Raw genomic sequence first — 15,111 nt, forward strand, 5'->3', positions numbered from 1 at the left:
ATACCATCAATATAAAAATTCAATTTTTAATACATATTTTTACTCAATATAATCTCACCAACCAACCAAATCAGAGCCACGAGTTAGGAGTAGTTGTATTTAATTATGAGTACTTGAGCAACCTCCTTTATCGAGACGAGAGATATAAACCAGCTAATAATTCTGTGGATGAAATTAATTAAACTCTTTTTCTTTCTTTTTTTTTAGGTCGCAAAATTTAAAAATTGAATTACCAGAAACGGATACGGGAAAGCGACGACGGGTTTGCTTTTATGATACGTGGGCCACGTGAAAGTCCCGCGTCAAATCTGAAAGTCGGAAAGTAAAGGCCAAATGACGAGTCGCCAGAGAAGAAGAATCCACTTTATCCTAGATACTTCTAGCGCCTCATTTACCAGGTTAATCACGTGACGCAATTCATGATTAAAAATTCCTAATCCAATTTCCAGAACGTCGTCGTCTCGCGTTAATGATTCTTGAGAATGCAAAAGTACGGCCCAACTGTCCCTGGCCCAAAATTGCTCCTACTTAGCCCACCACGTGGAAGGCCCAAATTACATTCCAAGCCCAAAATTAACTTTCCCGATTCATTTTCATTTTCTTTTTTTTGTTCAGCAAAACCCCTCTCTGTCACTCTCCTCACTCTCGCAAAACCCTAATTTCATAGATCCAATGGCGCTGCAACAGTTTGGGCGCACTAAGAGCGTGACGAAGCGGTCAACTAAGTATGTGGAGCAAGCTCTGTACTTGAGGCTGTTCAAGGATGGTGGCTCCGAGGTGAGCGTTCGTCAGCAGCTCAATGAAGTCCTCAAGAGCCGCAAGCGAGTTTACAAATGGGAGGTCGGCGAGACCCTCAAGAAGCTTCGCGAATGCAAGCTCTACTACCCCGCTCTCAAGGTCCGCAATTCCACTTTCTTAAATTTTTACTGGTTATGATTTGCCACGTTTTTTGTTCTTCATCAAAAGTTCCTCAAATTATGAATTTAAAGAGCATTGTTTCTAGCTACTTGATTTGTGGAACTTAGGTAATTCACATATTCTTATGCAGAGCTTATGTGATTGATTATTCTTTAATGTGTATGGTTTTCACAATTTAATAAAATGGTTGGAAGTGTCTATTGTAAATTGGATAGTATTTTTCAAGAAATGTGAGATCTTTCTTTCTGTATTGAGGTTAGAATGTAAGAATATTTGTCTAATCACCAATGTCAGCTTACCCATATGTGTATTTGTCAATTCTTTATATAACATTTTCTTTTGTTGTCAATTATTCTCGATCGTTGCCACTTTGAATTTATTCAGACTAGTACCTCTTGTTGGCTTTTTAACCATATTTTTCTTTTCGGAAGGATGTATGGTATATGGGGGGAAGTAGGTTGATATTACAATAAGTTAAAGCTTAATCCTGTAACATTTTTGTATGTTAAATGTTATGTTTCCTTGTTTTCCCTGTTCTAATCTGAACTGGAAGAGATAGATGCTAAGTGTGTTTCACATTACAGCTCTCGGAAGCTATGGATAGAAGAGGAATGAACAAGACAGTCAGTGATCAGGCAATACATCTTGATCTTATAGCTAAAACCCGAGGTATTCCTGCTGCAGAAAATTATTTCATTGATCTTCCTGAATCAGCAAAGACCCATCACTCATATGGTGCCCTGCTCAATTGTTACTGTAAGGAATTGATGACTGAAAAAGCCGAAGCTCTCATGGAAAAGATGAAGGCACTTAACCTTTCTTTAACCTCCATGCCTTATAACAGCCTTATGACCCTTTACTCAAAAACTGGGCATCCAGAAAAAATCCCAGCCATCATTCAAGAAATGAAGGCTGGCAGTGTCATGCTCGATTCCTGTTCTTACAATGTCTGGATGCGTGCTCTTGCTGCTGTCAATGATATTTCTGGGGTTGAAAGGGTTATTGATGAGATGAAGAGGGATGGTCGAGTTTCTAGTGATTGGACCACGTATAGCAACTTAGCTTCGATTTATGTTGAGGCTGGCATGTTTGAGAAGGCAGAAAAGACACTTAATGAATTGGAGAAAAAAAATGCACGCCGTGATCTTTTGGCTTTCCAATTCCTTATTACATTGTACGGTAAAACGGGGAATCTGCGTGAAGTTTATCGGATATGGCGTTCCTTGAGGCTGGCTTTCCCTAAAACTGCAAATATAAGTTATCTGAATATAATCCAGGTTTTGGTTAACTTGAATGATCTACCAGGTGCAGAGAAATGTTTCAGGGAATGGGAATCGCGGTGCTCAACCTATGATATTCGAGTAGCAAATTCTTTGATTGGAGCTTATGCTAAAGAGGGTATGCTAGAGAAGGCTAAGGAGCTCAAGGAGCAGGCCCGTAGGAGAGGTGCCAAGCCTAATGCAAAAACTTGGGAGATCTTTCTGGATTATTATTTGGAGACCAGAGAATATCAGTTGGCTGTTGATTGTGTTGCCAATGCGACGTCCATTGGTAGAGGGGATGGCGGGAAGTGGAGTCCATCACGTAAGATTGTCAAAACCTTGATGGAGCATTTTGAGCAAGAGAAGGATGTTGATGGTGCAGAAGGTTTCTTGGAGATTTTGAAGAAGTCTGTAGATTCCCTAGGGGTTGAGGTGTTTGAGTCATTGATTAGAACTTATGCTGCTGCTGGAAAAACAACCCCTTCGATGCGCGCTCGGTTGAAAATGGAGAAATTGGAGGTGAGCGAAGCCACTAAAAAGTTGCTTGAGGCCGTCTGTGTGGAATGAGTTTTGTTGATCTCCCATATGCATTTCTTCAGAATTTCAATTTTTAGGAAACAAGTTTGAACGGTCTTGGGGGGGTTTTTGTTCTCACAATAAAATTTTCCTTTCTACACCGTAACAAGTAATCGAAGGATTGTAGTTGTAATTCGATACTTGGGTTCAATTCTTAGTTTATTCTGTGTTTTACAGTTCCAAAGTGGGCTTTGCGAATCAAAATGTTTAGTGGCTTAAGGGCCAATCAAACTCTACTTCCCCCCTCTGTTTGGACTAAGGAATTGAAAATTACATAGAACTCGAAAATAACGAAAATTAGATTTCTATCATTTCAATTTCTGACAATTGAAGATTTCAGTGTTTGGATTTATGTACTTCGAATCTTGTAAATGGCACTATGAAAATTGTGAAATGACGCCTATTTTGGTGGAAATTAAACTCGAGAATTTGATGCCCCAATTTCCATGATTTTTTTTCGTGTGTCATCTAATAAATTCCATGCTTAAGTTATCAAACAAGGAAATTGTCAATTTCTCTTTTTAAATTCTTAACTTTTAGCTAAAATTTTGAGTTATTTTTTCTCATCTAAACAGAAGACCATAGATATGGTTTGTGTGGTATTTGATACAACAACTCAATGTGGTTGTTGGTGGAGAGGCTAGAATGAGGAGGTTATTTGAGGAGGTGAAATCTCACCATCAACAACTAAAAACAAAGTACATGGGGGGAGGGGGGGGGGTTGCATTGGGGGGTCCACACCCCTTTTGATGGCGGAAATGCTAGAATGAGGAGCTAATTTGAGGAGGTTATTTGAGGAGGTGAAATCTCACCATCAATAACCAAAAACAAAGTGCATGGGGTGTGCATTGGGGGGTCCACACCCCTTTTGATGGTGAGATGGGCCTCCTCACTTAACCTCCTCAAATTAGCTCCTCATTATACAAGCTCCCTTTTGATGGTGAGATGGGCCTCCTCAAATAGCCTCCTCATTATAAACCCTCATTATAGAAGCTCCCGGTTGTCGGAGGCTTGCACTAATAATGCTGAGTTCTATGAAAAACACTTTTGGAAAAACATTTCTAGCATCAGCCCACTTTCCATAAAAGCCCAATTTACAGTCAACTCAAGTCCAAGAAAAGCCAGAACCCTATCTGAGCTCTCCTATGCTGGATTTGATTTTGACCCGTACTTACAAAAGAGAACTCTTGTAAAATGAGCATAGCTGTTTGTGCATATAAGAAATACTTTCGTATTCCTGTTTCATTTTGCCACTCTTTATTTCTTCTCACCTTCTATATGTTCTTTATGGTAAGTGACATGAGAAGATGAATGGAGAGAATTGAGCAATGAAACGGAGGTAAAGAAGTATTTTCTCGTATGGATATAGCTTTTTGCTATGCCACATGTCAATCTATTGCATCAGCGACGTGTCCTTGATGTCAGTGACTGTCTGTCACCACCTGTACGGTTAGTGAGCTGATTAGATGAGAAATAGCAGAACGAAGAGCAGGCCGCACTTGGATCATCACATTCACATCATCATAGATAGATAGATAGATAGATAGGCACTTAGATTTGATCATTTGAATCTACTTTTTTGAAAGTCAATGCGCAAATAAAATAAAAGACCCACCTCATGTGACATCATGTCATGTTTGATTATATCGTGTTTCCACCACGCATTCTCTAGTTTAAGAAACAAGTCTTATTCATGCAAAAATATATTTGACTATATTTTTTTTGGGGCTTCTTTAGCTCTTTTCTTTTCTTTTCTATGTTGTTTACGTGCTGCAGCGTGCAGCCTGCAAGGCATCATTCATTGTTATTGTTGTGGTTTAGACTCGATTTTGATTTGAAGGGAATCTTGGGTTATATGATAGTGTCGACACCTTTTTTCTTTTTTTCTTTAATTAGATGAAGCTTAATTATGACTATTAATAAATAAAGTAAACTTTAATAAAAAGACTGAAACCCAAATCATGCATGGGGATGGAGATGGAGATGGAGGAGGCAGAGGCAGTCTCGACAAATTCATGTGGGAACACGAAACAAGGTGGTGACTGACTCAGAAAAATATGCTGCATTGGTACTATATATCTATGTCATAATTATAACTTAATCTTCGGAAGGTTTCTGGTTAAGTACGTTTTTGTATTAGTTTATTGATTTTGTGTGTGTGTGAAACAGTGCTGTCTTTGAAGGCAAGGAAGCTCACTTATAATCTCTGAACGCAGTTTCACACGACCTGTAATTTTGGCCAACATCCTTTCTCTTTCTAATGATGCCATTGCCATAGATAAAGCTTCAGCTTCAGCTTCACAGTTGTAACCTTGGCTACGCATGGGACACCAACTTTTAATTATCTTTTTTTAATAAGACTAATTAATGTATCTTCCTTTAAGTGGACCTACATGTTAATGTAATCATAGCTATTAAGCTTCTCCATCACGATCCTGGGTTCGAGTCCTAATATCCATTTAGTGTGTGTGAGTGAGTGTTGTAGATTATCGCATCTCTCAATAAGAAAGATCTTCTAAAAAAAGGTAGAGAGAAAATAAAAAATGACAAACCGTAGTATATTCACTATTTTTTTTTTCTTCCCCAAAATTTACATAAGTCACTAAAGGGTGGTATAATGAATGGATCACCTGTTAGTTGGGAGGAAAAAAAAAAAGAAAGAGAGAGAGAGAGAGAGAGAAAGGATTAACAAGGAAGACAAATACAAGAATACCCCAAACTTAATTGCCAATGGATTAACCCAAATCACCCAAGAAATTTTTTTTTAAAAAAAGAAGGAAATATTGAATATTATGTAAATATATAAAACCCTAGCTCTATACCTTTTTTCCCTTAGGGACACCTCACATTTCTTCCAGGACCACCATAGTAAAAATAATTCCCCCAAAAGTTATTAATCCCTCCTTGTATGTCGTAGCAATTTGGATGATCAGCCAAAACTTTAAGGTTTGATAATGGGATTAAGCTATTGTCCCAATCCACAACTTGCATGTTTCGAAAATAGGAAGCTTTTCCAAAACCTTCACCTGCAAAATGCCCACTTCCCATTTGTGTGGCGGTGTGAGAACCAGAAGGCCTCGAGTTCACAACTTCTCCACCAAATTGCACCATGCTTGCGTGGTTTTGAAGATGAGTGAACAAGAATGATGGCCAGTATCCAACTAGGACCCCGGACCCGAATTCCAGCCACCAATTTCCATGCTTTGGATCCTGCGTATTTATGCACAATAATTAATACACTTTTAATATATCTTCTTCTTCACTCTGAGTGCTCATAATTTCATAAATGAAAATGATTAGTTGTTTGTTAATTATACTAATTAATTACAACCCATTTGCATGGTGATTACAAAAAAGCTTGTGGGCAGTGAGAATTATGGACAAAGCAATTCTTTTTGTGAAGTAAAAGGAGAGTAAAACCGAAAAAAGAAAAGCCAAGAAGCTCTTTCTCTTGTAAAAGAAGAGAATCTGGTAAAGCAGGAAAAGCACGACGAAATTACAGTCCATTATTTTGGAATTTACCAGTGTAGCAGGCACGCCTGTAGACTAACCAGTCTTATAAGCCAATCATGATTTTATATTCTATACAATATACGTATGTATATTATAAAATATTTGTTTCTTTTTCTCTCTTTTTGTCATTTCTGGGTAAATTTTTTTTTGGCTTGTTGCAGTGTAGGCATTTTGGCTAGGACCCTTAAACATGGCTTCTCTAGCACATGGGACACTTGTAAATTTGTGGAGGGCCTGTCACTGACCGTCAGATTTGTTGACTTTTTAACTTTTCAATGGTTGGAGGAAACTATACAAATCGCACGGTCAAGTGTCATCTATGCTGATATAATTAACTAGTAAGGTGCAAATCTAAGCAGAAGACATAAAATTTTGGGAAAAAACAAAATGCAGGTTTAAAGGTTTTTAATTAAGGTTAAAAGTAATTTACCTTCCAAATCAATAAGCTAATATCAAACTGTCCACCACTGTAGGATGAAGTTGGAGAAATTGCAGCTCCAATGGCAATTCTGCTATTGGTCTGAACAAAACCTGAACACAGCAGATTGTAGCACCCAGTTGCTTGATATGCATCCGTCTGGCAATTAATAAGAGAATCATTTTATGTTCTATAAACTAACAATATCTTATGCTTGAAGTTGAAGGCAAGGTGATTTTGTTTACTCACAGTCCAATAAGTAAAGAATCTTGGATAGTTGTCCCCATATAGCTCTGGGCTGACCTGCAGAAAAATTAAATGAATTAGCCTCCATGGTTAAAAGTACACAAGAGAAAAGAAAGAGAGGTGGTTGAGCTGTGATTACTGCTTTAAATGTGAAAATAAGTTTTGGTCTTAAATGTGTTCAATTACTCTGTCTCCATGATATTAAGCATTAGACAGTGGCTTTCATCAATTCAATTATTGGTTTTATAATACTTTTGTAAAAAATAAACTCAACCCAATTTAGATTATAGTTTTTTGAATACAAGCGAGATAGTCTAAACTATAATAGAGAGGGGTGGTTCGAACTTGAGACTACTAATTTAGTCTACGAGTCAAGACCCTTTTTCACTGGCCTAAATGAAGTTGGAAGAATAAAATCGAGAAACTTCAAGCTTAATTTAATTAGAGGGAACATTTAGTAAATGAGATATAAACATGCCTGCCAACCAGCTTCAATGGTGTTGAGGTCATCACCAAATGAACCAGAGATGACCCACATTTGAGACAAGCTGAATTCATATTGATTGACAACGCGGGGCGCCCACACATTGATGCTAGCTTTTGCTCCATAATATTGATCTCCACTCACATACCCAACTGCATGCTGCAAGCAACCCAATAACCATAAACACAAAAACCAAAATGAGTAGTGTAAAGTATTATTTACTTTGTTGGGTTTATAATAATTTTCCTTTTTCTAATTTGATTTTCATGTGTTTAAAGAAATTCTGCAGGACAGGAAAACTTGGTGAGTGCAACTTCCTTGAAAATTAGTGCAAGTTCCAGTAGCAAAAGCAGCCATGAAAGTCTGTAATTACTACTAATAGGATGTAGAACATCAGCTGCACCACGTTTTCTATGTTGCTTTAAGTAGCAGACAAGTATGGGAATTGGAAACCCAGTTTCTCTGTAGATACCGAGAGAAATTTGTGTTTGTTTTTTATGAAATTACATGTCAGTTCAAATGGGAAAAAAAAACAAAAAAAAAAAGGTAGTGGACAAAAGCAGTGGATCACTGACTTTGGTCTCATATAAAAAAGAAGATGGCTTAATTGAGAAAAAATGGAAAATAAAAAAAAGCAGTTTGTTGTACCTACACGCTTTCATTCATTTCTTTAATTTAGTCTGATAAAGAACTAATTGACTGAAATAAATTATATGATAGTGACTCTTGGAGACAAATTCTGGGATTTGCTCTGGTACATGTTCATTTTACAAGCACTAACCTCATGGCCATTGCTGGATGAATCTCTTCTGACATGCCTTCTCAATTTTCTTCCAAATCTTTTGACAGAGCTAGCCCTCATCATATCTTGCTCTCTTGTTCTTCTAATTGGAATTGTTCCTTCCGGGCAGAGAGTACCAGACATGGTCCATCGCTGAAAATTCTCAGTGACCATACCGGGAGGAGTTTGGCCTTTGGGTCTCTCAGGTGGATCCTGAAAATTCAAGTTCAAGGAAAAAAAGTTGTAAACTTCTAAGGAGTTCTCCTTTACTTGCTCTGCTTAGAATTACAATTTCTAAGAACCCCATGAAAAATATGAATAAGCTTATAGAAGAGGTTAAGTTAATACCAATGGCTTCTGCCCTTTTAATAGAGGATGATCGAAAGCTGGTTGACGATGAGATAGAACACAATCTATGAGATCCCCATCTGGACTCTGCAGCAACAGCAAACAAGAACACAACACATTTTAAGTCAAAAACAGAGCAAAAACAGAACAAAACAGAGCAAAGTTTAAGAGTCGAGAAATGCCTGAATTGTCTTGACAGCAGGCTTGTTTATCTTCTTGAGACGAGCCCTTATGATCTTCAGCTTTTTTAATTCTTGCTCCGGGTTGAAAGTCTGGTTGGCGGTGCGGTCGCCGCTGATTTTGGAGGCATGGGCAACTGGACATATTGAAGAAGCTACAAGAAGGAAGCAGACAAGAATGGGAATGATTGGGGAAATCTTAGACCAGCTACAAGCCATGCCTGAGAAGTTTTCTTGTTTTGTTGCTTTTGTTGAATCCGTTTGTTGTTGTTGTTGGTATTGTCTTCTTCTGTTGTCATCCAAACAGCACCATATAATATTGCTTCTAGTTTTTGTCCATGGTAACACAGCTCCCACCAAATCCAGTATCCAATACATGATGACCATTCTTCTAAGAAACCCGACTCACTCTCTCACCATTTCCAAAGCTTTTGAAACCCCAAAATATGAGAATGAGAGAAAACTTTCCTTCTATTCCTCTCTCTCCAAGACTAAAACAAGGCTTAGTTTTATGTTCTGACAAAATGAGCTTCTGGGCACGAGCTGATTAAAATAACAAGCAAATGGGTTGTGTTTTCTTAAAGTTTTGGCCATGTGGGTGTGGAGTTATAAATGCTGCTGGGTAGTGATGAAATCATGCTCAAAATTTTAAATTTGGAAAAAATAAATTTAAAAAAAAAAGGAGAGGAGAGGAGAGGAGAGAGAGAGAGAGAGAGAGAGAGAGAGAGAGAGAGAGAGAGAGAGAGAGGTTGTGTAATGTGTGTTTCCAGTCTCCAATACAAAGACTGAAACTTTAGCTTTTGTGTTAATTATATAGGGGAAAATGGGACTGATTTCTGTTATTCTTTACTTCTTGCTCCAAGGAGAGAGAGATTGGAATTACACTTGAGTCTGGGTTTCCAAAGTTCTTTGCTTTGGGTGTTCCCTTTCTCACTTCCCTAGATGTTCTTTGTGTCAGCTGCTCTGTTTATATATCATGGCCATCTCCATTTTTATTTTTTATTTTTTTGATAGGAAATTTTAATTTGTTTTACAGTCCATAAGTTAACACATTTAATTTTCATACAGTTATTATTATTTTTGGGTATCATTAATTTTTTATATATATAAACTTGCCGTCTAATTTTTTATCATTATTTTTTATGTAAATTTCATCTGAGATGAGAACCATAGCTACCTTTTGAAGCTGTCGTTTTATGGGAGTGAACCAATTTTCTGAAGCATCACTGTGTTGGGTATGCTGAGCTGGCAGTCGGCATGCCTACCTGGTTATGTGCAGTCACTGCATGCTTGTACACTCACCCATGCATTTTCATGCGCATTACATTATGGTTCCTTTGCGTTTAGGGGCTCAATCTTGATTTTGCGTTTGATTAAAATTATCTCCATAAATGGGTTTCTTAGTAGATTATCATTATCATTAATATTATATATATACAATTCCCTTCTATTAAGGGATCCCTCAAATATTTTATTTGAAGGACGCCTTTTGGGTACCCTATGAATTTTTTTAACGATCCAAACCATTTATTTTTTAAATCTACATTCATAGATCATCCTTGCAAAAAATTAGACAAATCGGAAACCGTTTCAACATCCAATTGTATCCTACAAAATTAATGAACATGATGCTTTAAGAAAGTATTAAAATTCCAATAATACAATTGAGTGGTCAAATAATATCGGATTCAAGTGATTTTTTGTAGAAATCATCTTTGAATAATTAGACGGTTTAGATTAGTGAAATACAATGCATAATGGGCCCTACAAAGATGTCCCTCAAATAAGTTAATTTGAAATATCCCTCTATGGAAGCTCTATATATATATATATATATATATATTTTGTTTTACTTGCTGGAGAATAATATTAATCTCATAGTTGACTTCTTTTGGCATGTAATTTCATAGTTGACTTACTCAATTAGATGATGGAGACATTGGTGTTTAATTTAAAAGTTGTTGCTAATTATCACCCTAAATAGAAGGATCCCATCCCATCTCCATGTTATGGCTCTTCATTTTCTTTTTGGGTTTTTATTTTCAAGTTTATTATCTGTAGCTATAATTACTGAAAAACAACACATAAAAAACAAACACAGTGACTAGCCAACTTCCACTGGTCAGCATTCAACTCTGGGAGACATGATCTATGGTCAACTGGCCTAACCCACGTATACTAACCGATATATGTTCTTTATATATATATATATTACAATTGAAATTAACTTGTCTTGGAATTAGATTCTGTTCAAGCTGTGGAATATTTAATATTGCTATCAGTTCCTTCTAATTGACTTGTACTATTTCATTAATATCTTATTGGAGAATTAGAGTCTACTATGCAAATCAGTAGCATTAAACCATCTTTGTAAGCATATGATCTAATGACGTGTGCTGTCTATTTTACTAGCTAATATTAATGCAATTAATATATAATTTTTCAGTAATATATATTTAAGTTCTTTTTTTTCGTGGGGTATATATATACGAGATCCCTTCTTCGTTCTCTTTTTAGGGCTGTGGCAATGATGCCTGCCACTTCCTCAGCAATTCCTTTATCTCATTTTTGTACTTTAAATCGAATTCTTTTTCTATATCTTACGAGAGCCCTACTTACGCTCTCACCCAACTCTACAACTTACATATCAAATACAAAGCATCTAGGCAATGGCCCACCAAGCCGTATCATTCTCATTGCAGAATACAGATAAGTTGGCACAAAACAAACAATTAAAAGATATCTTAATTAGTCAAACCAAACCCTCCTATGATCCTATCTACTAAGCGATAATTTACTTTAATTTAATCTAAACTAGAGGGAGGGGAATTTGAACTCGGGTGCAGAAACTATATTTTGGTTTGAGTTTATCAAATATCGGCAATTACACCCTTCTTGTACGCTTTGGCATTATTATGGTAGGGTGGTTTTGGAATTCGGATAGAGAATTTAATACGTAGAAATGGATGCATAGAGGAGTCGGTAGTTTGGTCCTGTGTTGTGTGCATGCTTGTATGTCATCGAATAATACATTTAGATCCCTGCTCTCGTACGGAGTCACCACTTTGGCCAACACTTTACCCCTTATGGGCCGACCCGGTGTGAGTGAGAATTAGTCTGGGTTGTGGTTAAGGCTTAAAGGTGCCACCTATAGTTGGGGTCCATCCAGAACCACCTCATGGTTTAAGACAAAAAAAAAAAAAAATAGTAATAATACATTTAGCAATTGCATAAATCTCCTTAACGAGGCTTAATAACGTAATGTTTTGGACCAAATTTGGTTAAATAATTAATTAATTTGAGGCCAGTCTATGGCAAAATTCCTTTAAACTTAAAGCTGATTGAAAGGCTGCTAAAGTAATGTGCAGTTGCTTTTGAAGGGGAACAAAGGCAATATTTTGAAAAGAAAAAGGTCGGGTTTAATAATTATGGGTCTTAAAGGAATATATATATATACACAAAAATGAAAATAAAATAAAAGAGCCCAAGTCATCGAGTGATATCACCTATGCGTGTGCGTTAAAAGTATAAATGTTTCTTACTACTGCCACAGAAGAATCAAGGTAAAAATACAAGTTCCAGTCAATTAATTATTAATTACCAAATATGACCGTATGTTCCGTGACCATTTTATATGTGCATGCATGGGAAATAAGAAGGGGTTTGGATCCTCTTAAATATTATTGTGTCCTTTTTTATTAATAAAAAATCTGCTTCAAGTAAATAAATAAATCCAACTTATATCAACAGTGTAGTACAGTAGCAAAAAAAAGACTGAATCCTGTAGCAAAGAAAGAAAGAAAAAACCAATAGGGTATAGTTCAGTGGGAAAAAAAAAAAAAAAAAAACTTTTATTTCCAGATTATCAGTCTCATGTTCGAACATCATGACACTTTAGCTGTGTGTATGAGAAAACTCCCTTTTCTAATATCGCTTGTATCAAAAAGAAAGAAAAGAAGAAAAAAAAAAGCTTATAGTCCCTGGTCCTTTTGGGAGGGTTGAATTAGTATTGTCGGATGAAACCATGTGATGTTATGCATACAATAAAATTCAGTGTTTCCCTTTTCATCGACCTTAGAGAAGAAAAGCTGAAAATCTGAGATAATTTAATTAAAAACACAGCAGCAGCAGCTAAATTGATGAGTATATGTCCAGAGTATATATATCAATGCTCATAATAGTTGAATTTGCATAGAGAATATTTATGCACATCCCAAAAAACTTTTGCAGTGCCATACTTTCAGAGGGCCCTTGCGGCTTATGGCTAGGCCATATATTATTATCCATAACTAGTCATTTCTTCCTAAACCTCATTTTAAAATTTTAATTGGAGTTATTTATAATAAGTAGATATAATGATGGTGTCTCCACCTTGGGGCAATGATATTGGTAAGAGGCTATGAGGCATCTGGAAAAAGGAAAAGGAGAATGTTTTGGTGACAGTCACACAAACAAGGGCCACTATGTGTGCATATTATTTGACATCTCAGAATGGGAGCCAAAGTTCACCTTTTTGACATTTCAGTACTGCACTACATACTTGCATTGACTCTAGAAGAGTTGCATGACATGAGTAAGGTCACTTCAACAACTTACCATTTTTCCCTTTTCAAAACAAAATAATAATAATAATAATAATCTTTTTTCCCAATTCAGTGTTCAACATTAACCAATATGATTTTGTGATGTTACATGGAACAATGAAAAGTGAAATACCACTGAATTAAGAATTAGTAATTAGTTTAGCGATTTCGTGATGTGATTTTGATAATACTTTTTCTTTGATTTTGTGAAGTGGCATGTTGGTTTGATCCTTATTATTGTGTGTAACTATGGTTTGCTGAAAGAATTAGTATCATTGTATATATTTCACAATGTTTTCATACAAATATATACAAGTACTGCAGTAAGAATGCGAGAATTGCTAGACAACAGGAGTGATTGACAATTATACAAGTCTAGATCCTAAATCAAAGGCCTTGAATTTAAGGAAAATAATCAGCCAGATTGTGCTTGGTTGTCAAGTAAGTGATCCGCTTGATTGTGTGCTTGATTATGGGAATTTGCAGATTTCCTTCGTGAATTATGTGGGAAAAAAAAAAAATTCTCTCAATTAAAATTCAACCCCAGAGGAAAAGGCGGTGATAGAATTGACCAAGACCCATTGGCCTCAAAGCCATTTGAAAAATGAAAGTGACTTAGCGACAACATGACTATGAGCAGCTTCTTGACATGGATTGAGAACCCCACAAGCAACCAAAGGTGAGCTTTTTGAGTATCGATTCCTAGAAGAAACCTTTAACAACAACAACAACATGAGCGGCTTAGAAATTGTGAATGAAAATGAATTCCATTGCCACATTTTGCGGGAGTGAGTGGCCCAATTTCATATCATATGTGTGGTGTGGGATTGTAATCAAAGCCCTCCCAAAGGAATAGATGAAAGTTCCAAGTTTGGTCATGTCATGATGACATAGTTATAATTCCTTGACTTATTTTATGTCTTATGAGCCTCTCTCTCTCTCTCTCTCTCTCTCTCTCTCTCTTTGTGTTGGTCAATCTTCTGAATCCAATGGGGGGCTTGAATTCAAAGTCCAAAAGCTCCTTCGCACAACTTTGCATAATTATCCGATCCCACTTGAAAAAGAGCATGTTCATGAAGTTTTAGGATATGGGGGGAATATAACTAAGTTAGACCTCAATGAACAGCTTTATGCAATGCTTTACTTGGTCATTAAGAATGTGTTAAGAACTTATTATTAACAGTTCCAATTAATAAATACCACTAATATACTTGAGTTAATGATATAATTGTAGAATCTAACACATTACTTTTGTTTTCCTCCATCTTCCTGGGAACCAACCAATTATATATAGGGTAGGTATCTAAGTATCTTGTATCAGAAGAAAACTGTTCACTGCATCTATTCTCTTCTCTGAATGCATCAAACAACCAAACCTTACCATTCTACTTAAAAGGGGGAATAATTGTAAAGTGAAATTGAATTTAGAATTGAACCACATAAAATGAAAAGGATAGAATCGTGAGAAAGAATGGTGGCAGTTTTACAGAGTTGAGAATAATGAATTTAGAACCAACCAACCACCCAACACTAAATTCTTTTTTAAGTGTAGTTATCTGCCGACCATTCTTTTTTTCTGTTTTTGAAGAAGAAGTGATTGTTTTTTTTATGCAAATGTGTATTTATCTATCTTGGAATTCATACTGTAGATTGATACTCTTGCCTTGCCTTGCCTTGCCTCAGTGGGTAGGGTAGGTGTGTGTATATATATATAGATAATATAGTATTTTAAATGAAAAAAAAGCTCTTGAAAGTGGGAAAAGAGAAGATTGAAAAGGCTTTGCCAAGCGTGGAACAGTAGTG

General features: G+C 36.3%; 2 protein-coding genes across 2 annotated transcripts; one reads left to right on the top strand and one right to left on the bottom strand.

Annotated features, from left to right (window-relative positions):
• The first annotated feature begins 609 nt into the window (after nt 1-609).
• On the top strand, nt 610-3,088 carry LOC110748478 (Tetratricopeptide repeat (TPR)-like superfamily protein). The gene is made up of 2 exons (XM_088250033.1): nt 610-897; nt 1,503-3,088. The coding sequence occupies exons 1-2, from the start codon at nt 673-675 to the stop codon at nt 2,745-2,747; spliced, it is 1,470 nt and encodes a 489-aa protein (XP_088106159.1). The 5' UTR covers nt 610-672; the 3' UTR covers nt 2,748-3,088.
• A 2,212-nt stretch (nt 3,089-5,300) lies between these two features.
• On the bottom strand, nt 5,301-9,671 carry LOC110773576 (protein neprosin-like). The gene is made up of 7 exons (XM_021978098.2): nt 8,729-9,671; nt 8,547-8,633; nt 8,199-8,411; nt 7,412-7,576; nt 6,937-6,990; nt 6,700-6,846; nt 5,301-5,966 (listed from the first exon to the last, which is right to left on the bottom strand). Exons 1-7 carry the CDS (start codon nt 9,110-9,112, stop codon nt 5,589-5,591), a joined length of 1,428 nt encoding a protein of 475 aa, XP_021833790.1. The 5' UTR covers nt 9,113-9,671; the 3' UTR covers nt 5,301-5,588.
• Between the last annotated feature and the right edge of the window lie 5,440 nt (nt 9,672-15,111).

The sequence above is a fragment of the Prunus avium genome, chromosome 1 (genome assembly GCF_965620075.1).
Source record: "Prunus avium chromosome 1, drPruAviu1.hap1.1, whole genome shotgun sequence".
Classification (NCBI taxonomy): Eukaryota; Viridiplantae; Streptophyta; class Magnoliopsida; order Rosales; family Rosaceae; genus Prunus; species Prunus avium.